This window comes from Apteryx mantelli, chromosome 26 (assembly GCF_036417845.1).
Source record: "Apteryx mantelli isolate bAptMan1 chromosome 26, bAptMan1.hap1, whole genome shotgun sequence".
Taxonomy (NCBI): domain Eukaryota; kingdom Metazoa; phylum Chordata; class Aves; order Apterygiformes; family Apterygidae; genus Apteryx; species Apteryx mantelli.
In genome coordinates this window covers 6,691,334-6,712,326 of record NC_090003.1, presented here as the reverse complement: position 1 = coordinate 6,712,326, position 20,993 = coordinate 6,691,334, and the positions used below count along the sequence as shown (strand labels likewise).

Below are 20,993 nucleotides of genomic sequence, written 5' to 3'. Positions count from 1 at the left end.
AGAAAAAGAAGGTATAATAAAGCCGATATTTAAGTTTCCTATGCCTTCATGTAGCTTTCTACAGAACAAGCCTTTCAAAGCCCATATGGAAGGCAGCGAGACACAAATAAGCATGTTTAGGTCTAAAAGAAGTGAAACCAAGAAAGAAAAATTTGTGATTTGCTTACATTTACAAACCAAGTCAGCAAAACAAGCTAAGGACTCAGACTTGATTCCAAACTCAGCATTGTTTCATGTTGTATCTTGCAAAAAATAAAGGACTGTCACCTCACCTTTTAAATTCCTGAGAAAGTTGCTGATGTCCTGTAAACTCCAACAGGAAATCACTTCAGAACACCTAAAGATAGTAAGACAGTGTTGGAGGTAAAAACATTAGCCCCACAATGGTTTATAATAACTAAACTCTACGGCAGGAACATCCTCCTTTCTGTCTCAGAGAAAGTTTAAGCTAGAATGCACCAAAGCAAAAACTGAAATCACCATGTTTCACAAATCCTTCTCACATCTTTTTTGTATTTCTCTTTTCAGCTGTGTGCAACACAGAAAACAGATGGTAGCACAGCTGAGAGGATGCTGCCTAGACTGTTCAAACTACTTTAACCATGTATGAAGACAGCCAGAAAGCAAGTAGGACAAATAAGACTTCAAGGACTCCTCAGGCTAAGTATGCGTGAACTCATGTGGCACACTGCACCAGTGACCAAGGCAGGAAAATTTCAAATCATGCTTTAAGCTGATTTATGACAGACAAAAGGGAAGTTTTACACTGTTGCAGTCCTATGGAGCAAATAAAATCATTGCAAGTGAGTCAGGAGCAGAAACCATGGCACTAGAAGAAGGGCAGACCACACAGGTGATGATGAGGAAGTCCATCTTTATTAAAAAGATTAAAAGTTCAGCTGAAATCTCATTACAAATGCTGAACAGTATGTGGCACAGAAAACTGCATCAAAGGAAATTCTGCTTATTGATGAAAACGCTGGAACAACGCTGAAGTCTGCCATTAGTATGAGATGATCACTGCTACTGAATTTTTTTAATCCCATGATATGGAAGGACAGGACTATGTGGTTCACAGAAGGGCTCTTTCACAGAGAAGTATGCACTTTCATGCACCTATAGCATAAACAAACACTGCAGACCAAGACCATTCTCCTTCCAGAAGGATGCTCTAATACATGTGCAGAAATACAATCCAGAGCGATTTAAAATAATTAAACACAGCATATTTAACAGATTAACATTCAGACACTTTATTGATTTTTTCCTCTAGATAAGAAGAAAGGCCAGGACATGTTTTAGGACACACGAACAGGTGAACTACAAATCTGTTCATCTACCTATGCAGACTCATCACACTGCACGCAGCTCTTCAAGAGAGACCTGAAAAAAGCTTGAAAAGTTTATATTTGGGGGAAATAGCATGGGACAGGGATGAGAGGGGTAGGGAAAGAGACCCAGCATCCTCATCGTAAAACAAACCAAGAAAGAAACCTCTCTTACCACCCAGTGTCTGTGTGGAGGTTATTTTGGTCTACCTATATTGGTTAAAAATCATCTGTTAGATTAGTTTATACCTAAAGGTTTTCTAATATCAGCATGCTTTTGAAAAACACACAGAGATAAAGCACATTTTACTTTCAAAGCTCTTCACAACAATGATGTCGGCTCAGCATCCCTGTGAGGTAGGCAAAAAATTAGCTCTGTTTTCTGAGATCCAGAGAAGTTGACAACTTCCTCAAAGCCATGATGAAGAAACAGTGTTATTTATCATCGATATCCTTAAAAGCCTGGAATGATAGTCTTTTTTACAGCCAGGGAATCAAAAGCATTTTAGATGGATTTTCATCCCATTCCTAGTATTATACTGCATTGAAACTCTCCCACCCAGACAAGTACTAGTGACTCTTGCTTCATCTCTGTAACAAAAAATGCTGGTCCTTCCCAGCAGTGAGCAGGCATCCCGCACAGGGAGCTTTTCTCTACTGGTAAATGGTAGCTTAGATACAACTACAGTTACATATGCTACTCCATCAACAATCTTTTTCTAGATTTTTCTCTCCACCAGCACAAGAATTGTAGTTATCAAACATATGAGCCATGTTTTAGTTACTTTAAGGAATTTAGCTTGAGTACTCCACTGTATGGAAAAGGAATAGAAAAAGGTAACTATCCATTCTTTTAAACAGATAGCATACAAGAGCAAGCTATCACAAAACAAAGCACTCAGCTGCTAAGAAGGGTAGCAACAAAGCCATGCTTGGATTAACCTAATAAAACCACCTATCCCCGAGTGTAAGATTAACAGATTCACCAACTCAGGTCCATGTCTTTGGCTCTTCTTCAGGTGTGCAATGAAGTAACAGTAGACACTGTGTTGTACATGTCTATCTGAAAAGCAGCTTCCAAAAGCTTCTGGGTATCTCCATCCATTTGGCTGAGCTGAACTTCAGCATCTTCTCATCCTGATCCTAATCTAACCAAATCTTTTGCTGTAGAAAGCAGCACACAGTTGCTGAAGTCCACCTCCTTTTGGCTTGTGCCTAGTGAGATTAGAGATCATCTGCCCAATTTTAATAAAAGGTGAATCTGGGACTTGTAAAATCTTCCTGGAGAGAATCCTTACAGTCGACTACAACTCAGCAGTGAAGCAGCAGACCAACAGGTGGATAACACGAAGCCATAAAAACAGTTGAACTACCTATATTATGTAACCTCGCATCAACTCAGCTTTACCGCTGTCAGTACGCTCCACTAATATAACACCCAATATTATCAGATGAACACCACAAGGGCGTAATTTACCCATGACAGATGCAGGATAATGCTAAGCTCCCTGTTGGTAGTTTATTGCTCACATTTAAAAGCCCACTCCCTTTTAGTTCAAAAGCAAGACTGTGTTCTAGCCACCAGCAGCTCCCGTCCAACATCTGTATCGATTCCAGCCAACCTTTTCACAACTCCTGTGAACAAACATTTCACCAAAATCCCACATATAGGAAACCGATACTTTTTCTTCAGCTCAGAAGAGCATTCAGCTGCCACCGGGAAACATGGAATGGACCAAATTCATCCTAGGTTATGGCACCACTGAAAATCACTGGTATTTCCCAGTTGAGTTTGGCCTGGTCTGTTTTTCACACAGCTACACACTGGCTGAAACAGCCCATTCTCCAAAAGGCCATGTGAATCAAGCGGCAAGATTTGCAGAAGAAAATAAAAACACATCATAAAGTGTAGAGACGAAAAGAGGTGGGGAACTCCACAGCTAACCTATCATAAAAACGTGATTTCAGTCACGCAAACCTTGGACTCCATTAGAAAAAGAAGATGTTAGCAAAAATAATTCCTTCCCTTTTCCAGTCCCAATTTTTGTGCAGAGCCAATGCAATAATCCTGACTTCTTCCTGCTAATCTTGTATCTTTCTCCTTTGCTGCCACCTGAGCTTCTTACAGGGCTTCTTATAATAGGACATTAAGCTATAATACTCTGGGCCTCTAAATAGAGAACGACAACTGGAAAAATCCATTTTTTAAACTAAGAATTTGTGTTCCCACACAAATATCCATCAATCTGTATCCAGCCAGAGAATTTTGTCACCCTGTCTGTCAGATCCCCTTAACTCCAAAACTGTCATTTCAGAGAGTAAATCCTAAGCAAATGCAGAAGTGGAAGCCACTGGTTTTCATAGGTGTTGAGGGCTTTTCAGTTGTGTAATTTGCATTTATGACTTCGACTTTCTTAGAGGGATATAAGTTCACTGGTTTTTTTGTCTTAAAGCTTGTGCAGTGGGCCAGTCATGCTCCATTTTAGCATCAGCATACCACAGAAACACATAGACTATAAGGAATAAGCAAAGGCAACAAGGAACGCATGAGTATCTGGTGTCTTCCAGGGGGCTGGAAAATATAAGCTCAAAATTTGGCTAGGAAAAAAAGAAAAAAAGATTAAAATATACAACAGATGAAGATGAACTACGGTCACAAGGAAGTGAAGTGATAGCACCTGCATTGTTGTGACACTAAACATTTGGCAGTGTTTCGTGTTTACCACGCAGGAGCCCCTGGAAGCCCTTGATTGTGGTAAAGGAGTCATCAGAGCAATCATTGTGCTTGTAAATGGAAAGGAGAGTTTATATTTGAGGCTCAGTCTTACTTCCGTTAACAGTGAAAGTCCCTCTGAATTCAGTGGCAGAAGAAGTTCTTTAAACATTTTCTTGTTCTCATGTTGCATTGTTCCCCCTGAAGCAAAGCAGCGCAGTTCATCCCTTCCAAAGAACTGACAAAGCACTTTTCAGAAGTCTGTTGTACAAACTAACTGACACCAGAAATTATAAAATTCAAAATCATTAGCTCAAGAAAGTCTCTCCATTCTTCCCACTGTCCGTAACAGGTCATCCACCCACATCAACCACTGTTAATTGGTGTTAATACTGAGCTGTGAGGCCTGACTCTACAGCTCCTGTTACAGTTTGGGGAGAGCACCGGCCGGTGCTAGCGTAATACCAAAAACATAGAAGAGCCCCAAGAGGAGATTGAGTTTGGCTGTCCGCTGAGGAATTTTGTTGAAGCTCTGACTCCGAAACTGCCTCTCCAGTGAAAATGCCATTGGGATGGTGAGAAGTGGCAATGCCATGCTGATGGTGTAGCGTGTGGCCAACACACAGAAAATCAGGTAGGGCAAGAAGAGCAGCACGGTGTAGAGAATGTAGGAGAAGGCAGGGCCGATGAGGATAGCCAGGGTGACAATACCCGCCTGTTGGTCAGACTCCATGTCTCGCGTGTTGTTGCTGTGCAGGATGGCCTCAGTACTGAGAGCTAGTGGGATAGCGTAGAGCAGTGGTGAGACAGACAGATAACCAACCTGCACAGCATGGGCAAACATGACAGCCAGGGGCCCAAAGGTGATCAGGATCACCACGTCTCCAAGTGCAACATATTTAAATCCAATTCCTGTGGCAAGACACAAGAATAAAATGAAGCGTCATCAAATGACTCAAACTACAGAAGAGAATGGATTTTTTTTTTTTAAACAGATCAGCCATTCCCACAGAAGCATTGTAAAAAAACCAGCATATACTTGGCTAAAACTGAGAAATATTTTCTCTTTTATTTCTTTTCTAATGGTAATAAAAGAAAAGCAACTTCTGAATTTCTCTAGTCAAACGACTTGACAAAATTAAGGGCCAGGTTCTAATACCCCTCTTTGCATCAAGAAGTACCTTATTTCCACAGAAATCAATAGAAGTAAGGTACTCTCTATGGTGATACTAGAATCAGATCCTGAAGAAACAGATAAAATGCTCAGAACAAAACACAAAACCGACAAGGCTCTTTCAAGTAAACTCACATGACTGTTAGAAGTTTTTTACTGCTTTCCTAAGCAAAATATTTTGTTTGTATTTACCCAGCCCAGGAAGACATTAAAAACATCCTCTTCTACGTACAAATATTCTCTTCTTAGTAAAAACATCCTCTTCTTAGCAAAAAGAAATACAAAAACTATTCTACAGTCCCAGTGAAACTCTTTCTAGTGAAGGATAACAAAATATTTCAACACAATGTATAATGTAATTCTACTCATGTAAAAGAACATATGTAGTGAAGCTATACAGTCAAGGGACACCAGATACATATCATCCAAAGTTTCAGCAACAGTTTTGAAGAGCACCTAAAATACGTAATAATGTCTCAATACTACTTTCCAACTGAAGAACTGAGTGTCTATACCTTCCCAAAATAACCAATGACAAAGAATACGAGTCTAAGTACCAGTACTCTGGGAAGTATCACCAAATATCTGTACAATAGTTAACTAGATAACTTGGAGCTTCTAGAAGCCCTTAGATAAATCAGTTAACTCTCCCATGTTCACATTCAGAATCACAGGGAATGGGATATAGCACTTACCTCCAGTATAAAGGAAGGAGCTGGAAAGTCCCCCGAAGTAAATCAAGGCCAGGTGCTCCAGCTTCAGCGTAGAGACACAGTAGAGCCCAGCAGCACAGATACAGCCCACAGTATAAAGGAAGACTCCAAACCGGACTACATCCTGAGGCTCTAAAATCTGGTCCACCAAAGTCCTGTCATCGCTCTTCTTGTGATCGATGCCTTTGGAGAAGTCGTAGTAAGTATTCACCAGGTTGCCCGCTCCGTGCACAGCGAGGACAGCCACGGCGCTTCCCACCAGCAGCCCTGGGTCTAGTGCTCCTTGGGCCCGGTACGCCAGCGCGCTGCCGAGGGCCACCGGCGTGAGGGAGGCACTGAAGCTCCAAGGCCTGAGGGCCAGCACATAGGCCGCGCACTTCTGCCTCCAGGAGCCGGGGGGGCCCCTCTCCGCCACAGCCAGCCCAGAGCCGAGGTCGCCCCTCTCGCCGCCCCGGGGGCTCTCTGCGCCAATGCTGATCTTCTGCATCAGCTCTCCCGACCCCATGCTCGGCCCGCGGCTCCGGCCGCACCGCCTCACAGCACCTAGGAAGGAGAAGGGCCGCGCGTTAGCCTCGCCGCCCGCCCGCGGGGCAGCGCCGCCGCCGCCGCCATGCCGGGCGGGCAGGGCCTGAGGGGCCACGCGCGCCGCCCTCACCCGCTCTGACAGGGCGCCCCGCTGCGCTGCGCGCGCGCCCCAACGGCCGCCTCGCGCGCCCCAACGGCCGCCGCCGCCTCGCGCGCCTGCGCCGCAACCGTCGCAACCGCCGCTGCCCCCTGCGCCCCCTCTCGGCCCCCCCCCGCCGCAGCGGCGCCGCGTAGCGGGTTCCGCCTCAGTGGCGAGCTGGAGAGGAGGCAAGGGGAGGCCTACGCACCAAAGAAGCTCCTTAACGGCCCATGGGTACTTCCCGCCCCGGTGTAAGCGTTAAACGCTCCGCGTCGTTACGCACGGCTGTTAGTGGTCACTTCGAAGCACACGGGACGACAGACACGGCGGCGCTGCTATACGTGCCATTACGGTAACAGAGCACGGCTCCGCCGTCTCCCCCCACCCCACTGCCCTTGGTCCTGTCACGCGAAGCCGGACACATTTCAGTACCGCACACCAGGCGCAACCCCGCCCCCTTCCCTCCGCACGCGCAGAAAGCGCACGCTCTTTACCGGAGGGGGGGGGCCGAGCCGACTTTTCACCAATCGAGCATGCTCGGCCTTCCCATTGGTTGTCCTATACTGTCAGTTACTCCCGGCTGGCTTGATGATTGGCCGGGCCGCCGCGGTCTCGCCTTGCGGTTCTCGGGAAAAGGGGCGGGGCCGGGAGAGCTCCTTCCCTTCTCCTCTTTTTCTACTGGCCCAAGGCCGCGCCCGTCAAGGCCTCTCGGCGCGCCTATTGGCGGGCGGCGGCTCGCCGGCTCGGCAGGCGCGGGGGAGGGGAGGGCGCAGGGGCCCGGAGCAGGGGAGCCGGCGGCGGTTGGGGCGGAGGCGGTGAGTGCGGCTTCCGGAGCCTCCCGGTCCCCGCGGCGGGAATAACTCCCCCTTCCGCCGTCCCGCCCCGCCGGCGCCCCGCGGCCTGTCAGCGGCACCGGCCTCGCGGCCGCGGCCTCGCCGGCGGGAGGCTCCGGCTCGGCCCGGCCCGGCCCGCGCCGCCTCACCTCACCTCACCGGCGTCCCGGCGCCGCCTCGCGGGCCCGCTGCCGCCTCACGCGGCTCCCGGGCGGCCCTGAGGGGGCCGGCGGCAGCCCGCGGGAGGCGCCGCGGCCGCGTGGGGGTGCGTGGGGTATCCCTCGTCCTGCTGCGTCAAGCGCGCAGCTTCGGTCTATCTAACCTGAGAATGTGGGGGTTCAAAACTTCAGGAAAGAAAATTGTCTTTCCCAAGGAGAAGCGCTCGCTACAAAGTTTGGTTATGCGTTAGGATCGCGAACGTCCTGTTGCGGTGACTGGCGTTGCTAAAAGTAGACGTCCCGGTTATAAATGCGCTGGAGGATGTAACGCCTACCAGGCCCAGGGTGCTGCGTCTTCCTTGTGCTGGTAGAACAGCGAGGCTTTTGGGGAGGTCCTTGGGTAGAGGTGTTCATGGAGGAGTCAAATATGATAACGACATAATGATAGAGCTACTTATTTTGCCTACTTATTATAGAGTAATTCTGGAGCTTAGTTCTACCGTGGTGTCTTTTCAGCTGTCGCATGTCCTTTAACTTAGGGTTAGATCCCCATAGGATCAGGAACCTGACCTATCGGCACGTATTTGAGGAACTAGGGAGCAAGGGAGCTGGGTCACGACACTATGAGATGGTATGGTTTTATCACAGTGTTCTAGGGCCTAAGGAAACTAGTCGTTATTTATATTTTTTTATGTTCTTTTAGCACAGCCTTCCTTCATGCATTGGGATGTGTATTTTGGAAACAGTCAGTAGGGACAGCATCGAGGGAGAAGTTCAGATTTATGCAATAGCTGAAAGCAGTAAAAAAAGGTTTTTCTCTGAAGCACTTACAGGACTTGATGCGCCAAGCCCCAACACGCCGCCATCATGTCAGGCACTGTGTCCATTCTCCAGCAATTTGCCAATGGCTTGAAGAGTCGCAGCGAAGAGACAAGGGCAAAAGCTGCCAAGGATTTGCAGCACTATGTCACCATGGAGCTCCGCGAAGTGAGTCCTGCAAATGAGATAATTTACCATTGTTTATCACATGAGTGTAATGCATTGACTGGGTACTTTGGGGGTGGAGATTTTGGAATATGGAAACTGGTGTTAGAGAGCAGGTCCAGCAAAGGATGGAGCTTACCTTTGCCCTGGTGTGTAGGCAAGGGGGCTGAATTGGTGACACAGGTGGTGGCCAAGCACCAGAATAAATACAACCTGATAGGTCCAGGATATGAAGAAGAGATACCATTTTGTGTTTGTAATGTATGGTTAACTTAATTTCTTTGTGTTTAAGAAACCTGAAAGCATTGACTTTTTGGGGGTGTCTGTGGTGGTGGAGAATGATGAAAGTTGATTTGAACTTTTTCCTTTTACAGATGAGCCAAGAAGAATCTACCAAGTTTTATGATCAACTGAACCATCATATTTTTGAGCTGGTCTCTAGCTCTGATGCAAATGAAAGGAAGGGGGGCATTCTGGCTATAGGTGAGTGAAAGTGCTTAATGCCTTTGGTGAGTTTTCTCTTCATGCAACTATTCTTTAGGGACAGATTTTCAAAAGGAATGAACTCTTATAATCGGGGCCTTATGTTTGACTGCTTAGTACGCTGGGTGCGTGCTAGTCACTGGGCTCTCTTGAAAATCTGTCCAAGAGTGTCAGCATGGGAGCTGCTGAGTGCTGAGAGTGGCTGAAAACCTGGTGGTCAATGGGCACTGAGCTCTTCTGGGAGTAGAGCATCTAATGTGAGTGCCGAACACTTGAAAATTCTGATCTTGAGCTCATGTGGAAACAGAGTTTGTGCTGCCCACTTATATGTATCATGGTGGGATGACTTGCCGAGCTCCCTTCTGCCTGAGGACACTGATTCCTGTTGTTTAAATTCACCTGGCTCAGTGACAGCAGCTTCCATCCCTGAGAGGGGCTCGCATAGCTTTTGCTTTTATTCTGATCAGCTGCTCCATCAGTTGCTCTGGTTGTGCTTTCACTGTGATATGGCAGCACTGCCTGCATTGTGGCTCTTAGGGAAATCAGCTTGCATAAATACTTTGGCTTCCAAGCAAGTAGCCCATATTGTAGCATTTGCTTTTTTAATAATCAAATAGGAGTTGCCTATGGGTTAGGCTCACAGACATAATCTTCCATCCCCAACATATTTGAAGACAGCGGAAGTCCCTTAGCTAGAGAAATCTTTATTGACAACATCTGATTTTAAGCTGACAGTATCACTTTAAAATTGTTTCTGTGAATTTAGTGCTGTTGAAAGGTGCCGGCTTGACAACCCTGGACACTGATGGCCTCTTTATCTACAGAGCAGGTACAACCCAGGCACCGGCAGTGCAAGCTTCCGCCACACTGCCCCCTGCCAACGTGCCTCCACCCTGGCCTGGAGAGACCATCTCTAGAGGCGAGGGGGAGAGCAGTTTCCTTGGTCCATTCAGTCTTTGACCTCTCTACTGAGACGGACCAGCTGTAGTAGTTGCATGTGGATGTCTTTCTATTGGGAATGGGTCTGTGATCCCAGGGTGGATGTACTTTTTCTTTTTAAACTAAAAATGGGGAAAATCTATGAAGCTACCTGATACATTTTCCTGTCCACTTAACAAGTTCAGGCTTGAAAGAATGGTGACCCTTTCCTATTGCTTGATTTTTCCGTGGATTTGCAGTTTAGGAAGAGTTAATGGGAATCTTTAAGGAATGGATAGGGAATACTAACTCTCATCCAGGGATTACCTACTGTCTGCCCTACTGACTCTTAGGTGGAACCTACAGCCCTGCTTCCTTTCTCCACAGCAAGTCTTATCGGTGTTGAAGGAGGTAATGCCACCCGTATCGGCAGGTTTGCCAACTACCTGCGGAACCTCTTGCCATCCAATGACCCTGTTGTCATGGAGATGGCCTCCAAGGCTATTGGGAGGCTTGCGATGGCTGGTGACACCTTCACAGCTGAATATGTGGAGTTTGAGGTGAAACGAGCTCTGGAATGGCTGGGAGCTGACAGGAATGAAGGTCGAAGGCATGCAGCTGTAAGTGGTCCTTTTTTATCTTCACCTGTCCTGGAATGGGGTGGTTAGGCTTGAGGAACAGTGGTAGATGTGCCCAGAAAGCTGTGGAAGAGCTCTAATTGGGAAGCAATGGCTGCCAGTCCATGTCTGAGGATGTGTGACATACTCATAGCAGATATATTGATTCTTCATCATTTCTACCATAGTAATGCTCAGTGACTAAACAAGATTGAGATGCCATTGTGCTATGTATCATGAAAGGACAGAGCTGGAAACAGCTCTGGCTCACAGATATTAACAGTCTAAATAAGTGATACTACAGATTAGAAATTACAATGTCTGTCTATAGGTGCTCATCTTCACAGACTGCTACTGTTTCTTTCCTATCTCCAGGTTCTTGTCCTGCGTGAGCTGGCAATCAGCGTGCCTACCTTCTTCTTCCAACAAGTGCAGCCGTTCTTTGACAATATTTTTGTGGCTGTGTGGGATCCCAAACAGGCCATCCGAGAGGGAGCTGTTTCTGCCTTAAGAGCCTGCCTTATCCTCACCACTCAACGGGAGCCTAAAGAGATGCAGAAGCCCCAGTGGTACAGAGTAAGAAAATAATTTTGTTTCGAAACAGTTTCTTTATAATGCAATGCAAATGATCAAGTGACAGTACCAGAAGAGCTGTCTAAGCTAAGAAACTGCTTTACCTGTGTTAGTATGTCTGGTTTGACTGTAGAAAACTGCCTCCCCTCAATCAGGGTTGAAAACATAGTGGCATCCAAGCTATGTAGTTCCCTTAGCCCTCTACAAAAGCAAGCAAGAGCCTTAATTCCATCAAGAATCTATTGCACCATCTCTAACTCACTTTCAGTCATTGAGCCTGACCAAGTTTTACAGCCAAACAGTTTTCTCTCTAGTGCCATCTTCTCTTACTAGTAGATGGTTTTATTAGTGTAATGAAATAGGTAAGGATTCTTTTGTCTGAACCTTAGCTTTGCTGTCATGTCACAGGAATTCAAGCTTCATAATATTAAATAAGGTTTGGACAGTGCAGTTAAATGTTGAGAACTTGGATTCCTCATTGTCAGGTATGTGATGCAGCTATTGACAAAGTTTGTACCTTGACGTGGCTGACTGGCTTTTTGATCAGGGCTGTTGAAAGCACTCTGCAGCAGAGTGAAACTCAATTTCTTCGTGTTATGCTCTGCTATTACTCAGTTGAGGTTTGTGGCTGCTCTTGAAAATTACAGGATGTCAGTAACTCTTGACTTGCTGTACTACTTACCGTTTCCACAGGCTTTGCTTCTATTATAATGACTGTGATCTTTATTTCCCCCCTCCACTCCCAGCATACGTATGAAGAGGCTGAGAAAGGTTTTGATGAGACTTTGGCCAAGGAGAAAGGGATGAACCGTGATGACCGAATCCATGGTGCCTTACTGATCCTCAATGAGCTTGTGAGAATCAGCAGTATGGAGGGAGAGGTGAGCAAAACAAGATGGTGATTATGGCTCTTGGCTGCCAGATTGATTGGCAGCATGTAGTACCTCAGTGACCCATGGAAATAATCTGCTAGGTTGGAAAGGGGGTTGTTGGGCTGAAAGATCGTCTGGACATGGACCCAGAGCATTTGATTGTTACAAATTGAAGGGTGGAAGAGAAATAACAGCAACGAGTTTGGGCTGAGTAGACATTCAGCATGGATGGAAAGTGCTGTTAACTAGATTAATTACCATGAAAAAGAATTATGTAGGGTGCAATTGCTTGCATATTAGATACCTAAATATTTTTGCTGGATTATAGCTTAGTTGATGTTTTACAGGTATTTGGATGTCAGTGATCCTGGATGCTGTTTAGAAGATTTGGGTTGCACTGGAGGTTGGACATCTTCTATTCAGCTACTTTCTTTTAAATTTTTTTTAACGTACTTTTCTTTTGTGTCCAGCGCCTTAGAGAGGAGATGGAGGAGATCACTCAGCAGCAGCTTGTGCATGACAAGTACTGCAAAGACCTGATGGGCTTCAGTACCAAACCTCGCCACATCACTCCCTTCACTAGCTTCCAGTCTCTTCAGCCCTCTCAGTCAAACGCCTTGGCTGGTCTTCTGGGATACAGTGCCCATCAGGGAATCATGGGTTTTGCAGCCTCACCTGTCCCAGCAAAATCTACACTGGTAGAAAGTCGATGTTGCAGGGATCTAATGGAAGAGAAGTTCGATCAGGTAAGTATTCGTTCTTGAACTTGTCTGCCAACATACTCAACACCCTTCTTTTCCTTATTTAGGAGACGATGCTACCTGGTATTGAACTGGGGCATCAAAGCTCATTGATTGTACATGTCCTGGCTTTGTCACTGTCCCTCTTGGAACAAGTGGTTTATTTTCTTTGGAAGCAGTCATAATTATCAATCTCCCTAACAGACTCTAAAGCCAAATGGCAGTATAATACCTTAAGGTGCCCCAATAATAAGCATTTGTGCACTGCTGACAGCGGCCAACCTTTAAAGCCCAATCCATCTACTTTCAGGTGTGCCAGTGGGTTCTCAAGTGCAGAACCAGCAAAAATTCTTTGATCCAGATGACAGTTCTCAATCTGCTACCACGGCTGGCTGCTTTCCGTCCTTCAGCATTCACAGGTGAGGGGACAGATGGTTGGATGTTAGAGCTTTGCTGAAATTGGGCTGGAAGTTATCCAGCTTTCTTTGGTCCCGATGAGCTTGGGCAGGCAATGCAGTAGTAGAAATGTGGTGCTTGGAAGCTGAGCAGACAGATTCCTCCTTGCAAGTGGTGGGAGGACAGGGTTTTTGGTTGGTTGGTTGTTGTTTTTTTTTTTTAAATAAATGTGACTTGGTATCTGATGCCAAAATGTTGCTCTGGTGAAGATAATGTATTGAAAACCATTGCCTGAATTCTGTGACCGATATCCTAAGAAGCAGAACCTCATTTATGTCTTTTCTCAGCATGTCAAGGTTAGGGTTGAACTCTGCCCTCTTGCTCTCACTCAGTGTAGCCCTAATGTTATTAGCAATGTCTTCGTCCCATTTCTCTATTGCACCTACTGGGAGATCTCAAGGAAAAAAGGGAAATTCCTTCTGACTTTTCAGCAATTGAATTGATTGTGCCAAGCAAACTTAGGAGAGTATCTGAGCTGGGGGCAAGTCACCAAGCTATTCTAAGTGGGTTGAAACAAATTTTGTGTTGTTATTCCAAATTTCCAGCCAGTCACTGTGATAACAAATAAAATTGGCTCTTGTTTGTGTGTGGAGTCTGCAGGAGGTGTCTCAGATCTCCTGTTGCCATGTTATCTCGTAACTTTTTCATTCTCTTGAAACTTATTTTAAAAAATAAAGTCTTCTGGGATTTGAAAAATCTATCATACGGTGATGTTTGTTTGCCACTGCTCATATCAGTAAATTGAATACAGACAAAATCTGTTCCCTAGTTTCATTCTTGTAAAGGCTTAGTTGCAGATGAGATGCATCTACTAGAAGTGTGTTTTGCTTCAGTTACAGCTGCTTACTAAATCAGCCAAGAGTACTTTAGGCTTCACCAGCTATAAAATACATCAACATGAAAGAGAGTAATGAGTGTCCTGGCTTTCTGGGATATAAAGGTGGATGGCAATGGGTTGAGCTTCTTTTTCCTTAATCTGTGCTTGCTTATCTTTACTGACCTGCACAGTTATTTCTCAGTAAATGCTGAATTCTGCAGCTATTTTCAGGTTGTCTAGGTTTCTGAACTGAAACTTTATAAACCTAAAGGAACTCCAATATCTGTCTTGTTCTCTATTGCGGGCAGCTGATCAGTACCTTCCAGACACCATGAACCATGTTCTCAGCTGTGTGAAGAAGGAGAAGGAGCGAACAGCAGCCTTCCAGGCCTTGGGTTTGCTTTCTGTAGCTGTGAGGTCTGAGTTTCAAGCTTACCTGCCAAAAGTCCTTGAAATCATAAAAGCAGCTCTTCCACCAAAAGACTTTGCCCACAAGTGAGTGTGTGAAGGTTGTGAAGTATGTGAAAGGAACTGAAACAGTTGTTCTTTGCGTCATTTTTGTGTTGTTGGGATCAAATTATCGTATTAGACTGATAACACAGAGCTCAGATGAGAAAAGATGTTCAGAAAATTGCAACTCCTCTTAATTAATTAACTTTTATGTGGACCCTTTCCAGGAGGCAGAAGTCAGTGCAGGTTGATGCCACAGTCTTCACCTGCATTAGTATGCTGGCACGAGCCATGGGGCCCAGCATCCAGCAGGACATCAAAGAGCTTCTGGAACCTATGCTGGCTGTGGGCCTAAGGTAAATACAAGGCACATAAGCACATTTTTATGTTAGCCACTGGATGGCATTGTTGGCCTGGCAGAAAGAGAGGTTGTGCATCTTGAGGGAAAGGACCAGTAGTTGCAATCTGGCTTGAGAAACAAGTTGGCTTTTTTAACCACTTTGGAAAACAGCCCATCAAATGCTTTTCTAGCAAACATCCAGAAGCCATATTGTTGTCTGTCTTCCAGTGTTGGGGGAAATGATGCACAGAGTGGCTTGTGTAGAGTAGATTCCAGAGAGCTCCACCCATCCCTTCCAGAAGTCAAATGAAAATAGCATAGCTGTGTTATGAGATTGATTTTTATTGAGAAAAGAGCAAGAAGGGCAAATCCTGATGTTCCGAAAAGCTGACAAATCATTTTCTATGCAGTACAGAGCCTCCTGCCTTAGCTGTAGCAGGCTAAATTACTTCAGCTGCCTAAGTGCACTTCTGTTAAGATTGAGAAGAAAGGTTATTTCTTTTAAACGATCTGTATTGCTCTTTCAGAGGGATAATCTGTTTTAAGTGTTATGTATCTATTGAGTTACTTAAGAGCATTGGCTTCTGTGTAAAGAAATCTTTTTGATTTTGAGTTCACTAGGTCTTTTTCAATGTCGTTACTTCCCACCATTCAAACATCTTCGCCAACAGCTTGCAAAAATTCAGAAAGCTTCTGAAGGCTGGCAGATTTCTGCCATATCACATTAACAGGGAAAGAGAGCTGAAGCGCTGAATACTTGCTCCTAGCTTCTTTCATTTTAGCATGCAAGTCTGACAATTTCTATTGGAAATTTCCTAACTCATATTGCTGTGAGAAAGCATCCAGGTAGCATGAAGCTGCCTAGATTAATGTTGCCCTCTGGAAGTGAATTTAGTTGCCTTTGTCTAAAAAGCACAAGTATGAGGAATCACTCGGATCTGTAACCGTGTTCTGCTGTGCATGAAATTTTGGAGACTTGTTAAAAATGGCTCAGTCAGACAAGTCCCATCTGGAGTTCCACCATGCAAATCATTCTTGGTATTACCTAATTGTAGTCATGGGGGCTGGGATCCAAGCAGTTTGCTCACTAAGTTCATAGAAGAAACTCGGCTCATATGCCTGAGTTCGTACGAGGACCACTATGCTCTGCTGGCAGCTGTTGCTGTGGTTTGTGAATGCCCACAATTATCTCCTGCAAAGGCATAAATAAAAAGGTGAAAACCTCTTCTTGCTTTTGTCCTAATAACTGTCTGCATGCCTTTTGCCTTCAGCCCCGCTCTAACAGCTGTGCTCTACGACTTGAGTCGTCAGATCCCCCAGCTAAAGAAGGATATCCAGGATGGGCTGCTGAAAATGCTCTCCCTTGTTTTAATGCACAAACCTCTGCGACATCCAGGCATGCCAAAGGGCCTTGCCCACCAGCTGGCCTCCCCTAGCCTCACCAACATCCCTGAGGCCAGTGATGTGGGTAGCATCACCCTTGCCCTGCGCACACTGGGCAGCTTTGAGTTTGAAGGTAAGACGTGAAATAAGGAAGCAGGGGGGTATGAGATGCACTTGCCCCTCTCAGAAAGCTTGCACACATGAACTAACAATGTAGCTGTGCATCCGTGCAGTAAAGAATGTAGGATGTAACCACTAGTGCTTCAGAGTGTAAATAGCAGGAGTACTCTGAGAGCACTTTCTTTAAAGTATAAACTCCTGTTTGTAACAATAATTGAACAGTAAAACCAGGTTAAACTCCCATCTTTTTCTTTGTAGGCCATTCTCTGACTCAGTTTGTTCGACACTGCGCAGACCACTTTCTGAACAGCGAGCACAAGGAGATCCGGATGGAAGCAGCCCGCACTTGCTCTCGCTTGCTCACACCCTCCATCCACTTGATCAGTGGTCATGCCCATGTGGTCAGTCAGACTGCAGTGCAGGTGGTGGCCGATGTCCTCAGCAAACTGCTTGTGGTTGGAATAACAGACCCAGGTTAGTGTGGGGTCCGGAGAAAGGATTTTTCTACCACATGTTAATTATAGTGCCTGATCAGGTGATGAAATAATGGTTGTGGTAGGGTTTGGACATATTTGACAGTAAATTAAGCTGCTATTATTTACAAAAAGAAATAAAAGGAGTCTCCCTGTCTTGCTTCCCACCTCTTGATTTTTGAGGTATTAACAGAACATTAATGCAAAGCGCTCAAACTGTGCGCTTGGTAATTCTTGGCACTAGGTAGAGCCCTGAGACTACTTTTCACGATATTCTGTGTCATGGCCTTCAATCTCATCACCCAGGAAGGGATTGGTCCCTTTCCTTGAATCTTCCTCCTTAATTTTTTGATTCTTTCAGTTGTAATGTGGTCATCTGAGACAAGTTCATTTTCTACATGTTGGCTCCAGATACTACCTGTAGGTGCAAGAGATTGGCATTGCGCTGATCTGAGTATTGTGGTAGTATTGAGCAGTACTGAATTTGCTGGGCTGCCTTATCCTACTTCTAGTGGGTAAAAGATTGAGGTAGGCAATCTCATGCTGGGGAAGCTCTCTGCATTTCCCTGATGTGAAAAATCTTGGAGGCCAGGTGTTAACAGAGACAATAATCAGAACAGGAGTTTATTACATCTGAAGACAAACAAATGTGTTCTTGCAGACCCTGATATACGTTTCTGCGTGCTGGCTTCTCTGGATGAGCGTTTTGATGCTCACCTTGCCCAGGCGGAAAATTTGCAAGCTCTTTTTGTGGCCCTGAATGATCAAGTATTTGAAATCCGAGAGCTGGCCATCTGTACTGTGGGTCGCCTGAGCAGCATGAACCCTGCTTTTGTCATGCCTTTCCTGCGCAAGATGTTAATTCAGGTAATGAAGAGGGATGGCTGCAGTGGAAATAGAGTATTTGGTAACTGAAATTGAGATGATGGTGTTAAAGAAACCAGCCTACCTAGCTGTAGTGAGTACATGGGGGAATATCTCCCTTTCTGGAAGATACTTGTCACCCAGTTTAGTGGGTTTCAGCAAATCTTTTCTAGTGGTAGATGTTTGAACTGAAGCTCTAGGGATGTATGAGAAAAGAGAGGATAGTAGTCACCATTGCTCCCCACATTCATTGTTCCTCCTGCCTGGAGTGCTTTCTGTGTGCATTGAGGAAGAATGTTCTGTACTGTTTTTAGGTTCATGGATAGCACCACTTCCTAAAACTAAATCTGTTTGAAGCCATCTATTCCATTTTATATTAATTAACTTTAGCTGCATTTAGACATAACTGATGGGGTGCTGAGATTGCTTTCTCCTTCTGTTGGCACTGGACAGGAGAAGAGGAAATCCAAAGTGTTTTTTGCTTAACTTTCTTCCCTGTTCTCGTGCTTCTATTATCTTTTCTGCAGATTCTAACGGAGCTGGAACACAGTGGTGTTGGCAGGATTAAAGAGCAAAGTGCCAGGATGTTGGGTCACCTGGTTTCTAATGCTCCGCGCCTCATTCGTCCGTATATGGAGCCGATCCTTAAGGTAGATTTCCTGTTGATTTTGTTGGAGTGAGACTACATAGCAAGTGGATGTATCACTCTTTAACCTTTATCAGGAGCTGCAGATCTTTGTTTTCAAGAATTAACGATGCCCTTTGTGTTACCTACCAGGCACTGATTGTGAAACTGAAGGACCCTGATCCAGATCCAAATCCAGGGGTGATTAACAATGTCCTAGCTACCATAGGGGAACTCGCGCAGGTAGGGGTCATGCAGATATCTCTGCCATGCTTGTCAGTTGTCAAGCTTTCAGCAATGCTAGATGAAAGACTTTTATTTTGTCTTTCCAATAGGTCAGTGGGTTGGAGATGAGGAAGTGGGTGGATGAGCTCTTCATTATAATTATGGACATGCTGCAGGATTCTTCCCTGCTGGCTAAAAGACAAGTAAGTGTTTGACAACTGCATTAAACTATGCCAACCTCTGTGACCAAAGCTGTAACAAAATATCCTTGTGTCCCATCACAGCTGCTAAAATGAAGATTTAAAACACTCAGTCTCTCTCCTGTGGCATGTTCGGTTATGCTAAAGTATCAAGTCAGGGATTGCAGTGCCTGGCTTTTGTGGCGTTCTACAGGATGCACTTTTTAAAGAAAAAAAGAAAGGAAGCAGTTTTTACTGGAAGGCTCTGGCACAGACTCATTATTGGTGTCTATTCAGATTACATCTCTGAGAGGAATTATGTCAATCACTCTGATTCTAACATTGTTGATTATTAACTTTACTGTAGCTTATTTTTAAAAAATCTCTCTGTAGAGGCTTTTGAACTATGGACCACAGGAAGCAGTGTGATGCTAAAATGCTCAGAGAGACTTTAAAGAAGTTGAACAACTCATGGATCAGGAGACATAGTAACTTCCCTGATCAAAACTAATCTTCTCTGGGCTTGATTGTTCCAGGTGGCTCTTTGGACACTGGGGCAGCTGGTGGCCAGCACTGGTTATGTGGTGGAACCGTACAGGAAGTACCCAACTTTGCTTGAGGTGCTTCTGAACTTCCTGAAGACTGAGCAAAACCAGGGCACCCGAAGAGAGGTATGAACATGAAGCTGTCTCACAGTCATATCTAAAAGTTTTTGAAAAAGAGAGGGCAGTCAAACAAATGCCTCTGAATAGATTTCTTTAAAATAAATAAAGGAAAGATCATTGTTGTGGCTGATAGAAGTACAATAAGCAGAATTAAAAGAAAATGGAAATGTGAGTCAGTGAAAGGGCCTCCAGCAGTTGAATGGAGGAAAAAAAAAAAGAAAAAAAAAGATGTTTTCTCCATTAAGTCATCTTTTTAGTTCTAGATCTTCTCTCCTTAATCCTCAGCAGCTTTGCATACCCCTGGGTTCATGTGTTGACTTTTGCCTCAGTGATGGAGTTCTGATGAATTTTCCTCTTCTTTCTCCCATATCAGGCTATTCGTGTACTAGGGTTGCTGGGGGCTTTGGACCCCTACAAACACAAAGTGAACATTGGCATGATTGACCAGTCACGGGATGCTTCAGCTGTCAGCCTTTCGGAGTCTAAATCCAGCCAGGATTCTTGTAAGCATCTGAATTTCTTTTTCAAGTGGATAACTTTGTGATGTATAAACAGGTCTTGATTTCATTACCAGCTTGTCTCCTTTTCTTGACAAGTTATTAATGTAAATATGTTTCACCTAATATTCAGATTTTCCTGAACTTTGGTATTGGAGTGCATTTAATATATAATTTCTGACACTGCCTTGTTCCTCCTAGCGGACTACAGTACCAGTGAGATGTTGGTGAACATGGGAAACCTTCCTCTGGATGAGTTCTATCCAGCTGTCTCTATGGTGGCACTGATGAGAATTTTCCGAGACCAATCCTTGTCCCAACACCACACTATGGTAGTTCAGGCCATCACCTTTATTTTCAAATCTCTTGGGCTGAAGTGCGTGCAGTTCCTGCCCCAGGTCATGCCAACGTTCCTTAATGTAATACGGGTTTGTGATGGTGCCATCCGAGAGGTGAGTGTATTAGGGACCGCTCCTTCTCCCTTCCCATTCCACTGCCCTAAAATTAGAATCCATTTAAAAGAGAATGTGACTGGCTTCGGCATTCCTGTGCTATGTGTTGCTGCCAACCATGCTGCAAAAGTGAGGTACAGCTCTGCTTTTTCTCTCCTGTGAGCATTTGGCAGAATATCCAGTGGAAACAGTTTTTCTGCTTCTTATTGAAACAGCTGCTTTTGAGCATACTCCTTAGATGGCCAATATCTGGTTCTGTTTCTTCATCAAGCTGGTCTAGTTCAGGAAAACAGCCTGTGCAGCTTCCAAAGCTTTCAGTGATCTCTGCATTAATGCACTGTTGTGAACAGAGTTATTAAATAATAGAGGTAAAGCCTTTAAATTTCTGATGCAACCATGTACTTTGGCTCATCTGTGAGGAAGAAAATTCAGTTTGCTACAGTCTGCTAACTTTTCAAGCAGTGTGGGTGGTGATTCCACAGCAGCGCTTTCGCTTCCTTCCCACTTGAGTTGCAGTTTTGGAAGGAAATGGGAACTGTGTCAGGTTAAGAATGGGCCGAAGGTACATCTAACCAGAGATGGCTACTGTTTGGCAAGCCTTTTCCTCAGGCTCTGAAAACCATCTCTAGGGCGGGAAGGGTAGTTTGCACTAGTTTTGTCCTGTATTTTATAGATGG

The 20,993-nt window shown here is 45.0% G+C and overlaps 2 protein-coding genes across 6 annotated transcripts in view; one reads left to right on the top strand and one right to left on the bottom strand.

Annotated features, from left to right (window-relative positions):
• Positions 1 to 1,228: 1,228 nt before the first annotated feature.
• UBIAD1 (UbiA prenyltransferase domain containing 1) lies at positions 1,229 to 7,018 on the bottom strand. Of its 2 annotated transcripts, none has more exons than XM_067311021.1 (3): positions 6,801 to 7,018; positions 5,911 to 6,471; positions 1,229 to 4,953 (listed from the first exon to the last, which is right to left on the bottom strand). In XM_067311021.1, the coding sequence occupies exons 2-3, from the start codon at positions 6,431 to 6,433 to the stop codon at positions 4,466 to 4,468; spliced, it is 1,011 nt and encodes a 336-aa protein (XP_067167122.1). In that variant the 5' UTR covers positions 6,434 to 6,471; positions 6,801 to 7,018; the 3' UTR covers positions 1,229 to 4,465. The 2 variants fall into 2 exon arrangements, with proteins under 2 accessions (XP_067167122.1, XP_067167123.1); XM_067311022.1 differs by lacking the exon at positions 6,801 to 7,018 and adding an exon at positions 6,584 to 6,631.
• A 350-nt stretch (positions 7,019 to 7,368) lies between these two features.
• MTOR (mechanistic target of rapamycin kinase) overlaps positions 7,369 to 20,993 on the top strand; it is a 69,279-nt gene continuing 55,654 nt past the window's right edge. For 2 of the 4 annotated variants that reach the window (XM_067311216.1, XM_067311215.1), the window contains exons 1-20: positions 7,369 to 7,407; positions 8,408 to 8,570; positions 8,942 to 9,050; positions 9,817 to 9,879; positions 10,356 to 10,588; positions 10,961 to 11,161; positions 11,905 to 12,039; positions 12,501 to 12,776; positions 13,081 to 13,189; positions 14,352 to 14,538; positions 14,721 to 14,849; positions 16,105 to 16,349; positions 16,595 to 16,810; positions 17,471 to 17,676; positions 18,201 to 18,323; positions 18,452 to 18,541; positions 18,634 to 18,726; positions 19,239 to 19,373; positions 19,741 to 19,870; positions 20,066 to 20,316. In XM_067311216.1, coding sequence (XP_067167317.1) covers positions 8,451 to 8,570; positions 8,942 to 9,050; positions 9,817 to 9,879; positions 10,356 to 10,588; positions 10,961 to 11,161; positions 11,905 to 12,039; positions 12,501 to 12,776; positions 13,081 to 13,189; positions 14,352 to 14,538; positions 14,721 to 14,849; positions 16,105 to 16,349; positions 16,595 to 16,810; positions 17,471 to 17,676; positions 18,201 to 18,323; positions 18,452 to 18,541; positions 18,634 to 18,726; positions 19,239 to 19,373; positions 19,741 to 19,870; positions 20,066 to 20,316 — 3,051 coding nt within the window. In that variant the 5' untranslated portion in view covers positions 7,369 to 7,407; positions 8,408 to 8,450. The remainder of the gene's footprint in view (positions 7,408 to 8,407; positions 8,571 to 8,941; positions 9,051 to 9,816; positions 9,880 to 10,355; positions 10,589 to 10,960; positions 11,162 to 11,904; positions 12,040 to 12,500; positions 12,777 to 13,080; positions 13,190 to 14,351; positions 14,539 to 14,720; positions 14,850 to 16,104; positions 16,350 to 16,594; positions 16,811 to 17,470; positions 17,677 to 18,200; positions 18,324 to 18,451; positions 18,542 to 18,633; positions 18,727 to 19,238; positions 19,374 to 19,740; positions 19,871 to 20,065; positions 20,317 to 20,993) is intronic. The other 2 variants (XM_067311218.1, XM_067311217.1) reach the window with 1 other exon arrangement.

What these genes read in the sequence shown, in the direction of transcription:
- UBIAD1 (XM_067311021.1), bottom strand. Translation starts at nt 6,433, where the DNA reads ATGGGGTCGGGAGAGCTGATGCAGAAGATCAGCATTGGCGCAGAGAGC. An exon ending in CTCCTTCCTTTATACTGGAG is followed by an intron (nt 4,954 to 5,910) that starts GTAAGTGCTATA and finishes GTCTTGCCACAG; the next exon opens with GAATTGGATTTAAATATGTT.